General features: G+C 57.8%; 1 protein-coding gene across 1 annotated transcript in view; it reads right to left on the bottom strand.

The window, feature by feature from the left end:
• Window positions 1-1,434, bottom strand: part of DLC1 (DLC1 Rho GTPase activating protein) — a 55,731-nt gene that overhangs the window by 12,080 nt on the left and 42,217 nt on the right. The window contains exon 7 of the mRNA XM_006158983.3: window positions 45-209. Within this exon, the coding sequence (XP_006159045.1) occupies window positions 45-209 (165 nt within the window). The remainder of the gene's footprint in view (window positions 1-44; window positions 210-1,434) is intronic.

Below are 1,434 nucleotides of genomic sequence, written 5' to 3'. Positions count from 1 at the left end.
GGGCCGCGCCCCAACGGGGCCCGCCCCGCCCGCCGGCCCCGGCCCCGACCTGATCCAGACAGTGGTTGCGGAGGTAGCGCATGGCTTGCTGGATGCTCTGGGGCAGCGGCTGTCCCGTGCGCTGCACGTTGACCGTCAGCGGGACCCCAAACACGCTCCGGTCCTTGTAGTCTGGAACCTTGATCCTTTTCATGAACTTGGGCACCGCCCTGTTAAAGGACACGGAGGGCGGGTTACCTGCCTGCCTGCTCTCGCCCACCTCTGCAGGTAAACTGCTGGGCTCCAGATCTGCACTACACGGTCGCTACTTCCAGGTACATGGAATAAAATGACAAGTCCAGTTTCCCAGATGCCCTAGCTACACAGCCAGGGCTCCCTAGTCCCGTGTGGCCGGGGGCTGGCGCAGACTGCACACAAGAACGTCCCGCCATCACAGACATGCCTGGAGACATGCTGTGATCATCCCAAGCTGGGGCTGGGGCCCGGTCACGCTTCCTCGCTAACCTTGGGCTCTGCGGTCTACAGACGGCCACGGGTTTCCTTAGAGCAATGGCAGTAGAGGAAGAAGCCAGGGCAGAAAATGACACGAGATACCCTAATTAGATGTTTCTGATTAAGAGTTTGAAAAATTAGCTCCCATTTGTCCTAAAAAGGAGACAGGGAGCTCGTCTGAGTTCCCGAGGAGATGGAAACACTTAGGTAAAAGGTGCAGGCCACGCTGCAGGAGAACAGCAGAGGGTGCAGGAGGACAGCGGAGCCTGGGGTAGGCCTAAGGCAACTGCGCGGCTCTGGAGCTCAGGGGCGAAGGGCCTGAAGTCAGATTCTGCTGGTGACCCCAGAGAACAGAACTCTTTACTCTGCAGAGGAAGATGGAAGAGGAACAATGGGAGGTTTGTAAGCTGCCCCCAGGCTCCCTGGAGTCTTGAGACCAGGTCCGCCCCCACCAGCATGTGCAACGGCAGGAAACCGATGTCACGCGTTTGAGGCTGTCAAGCAGCAATTTCAGCTCTCCAGATGACCTCTCTGAATGGGACAAGAAAGGGCGCGGCCGAACAGGGAAAGGACCCTGTAGGGTTTCTCCCTGCTCCACACACCCCACAATGCAGGCCTTTTCCACTTGGTTCTGACTCACTGGAAAAACTGACCAGAACTCAAGGAAGTACTATGGACGTGTAGATTCTTGAGGGTTTGGTGGGGAAGGGGCGGGCAACTCAGAAATGAGAATGTGAAATATGCAGTTTTAAATAGCTGGGGGAAAATATGACCGAGCACAGAGAGCGCTGCAGAAACCACGCTGACTCCTGCTGACCGACAGCCAGGACACAGGCCTTTTATAGCCCTTGGAGCAGTGAGCCCGAAGGCCGAGCCCGCGTGTCCCCAGGCAGCGTGGTGTCTGGTGTCGCGGCTGTGCGTGTGCACAACACGCGCTTTGTC

The sequence above is a fragment of the Tupaia chinensis genome, unplaced genomic scaffold (genome assembly GCF_000334495.1).
Source record: "Tupaia chinensis unplaced genomic scaffold, TupChi_1.0 Scaffold000619_1, whole genome shotgun sequence".
Lineage (NCBI taxonomy): Eukaryota > Metazoa > Chordata > Mammalia > Scandentia > Tupaiidae > Tupaia > Tupaia belangeri.
The sequence above is the reverse complement of the archived record's forward strand: the minus strand, read 5'-3'. Positions and strand labels throughout refer to the sequence as shown.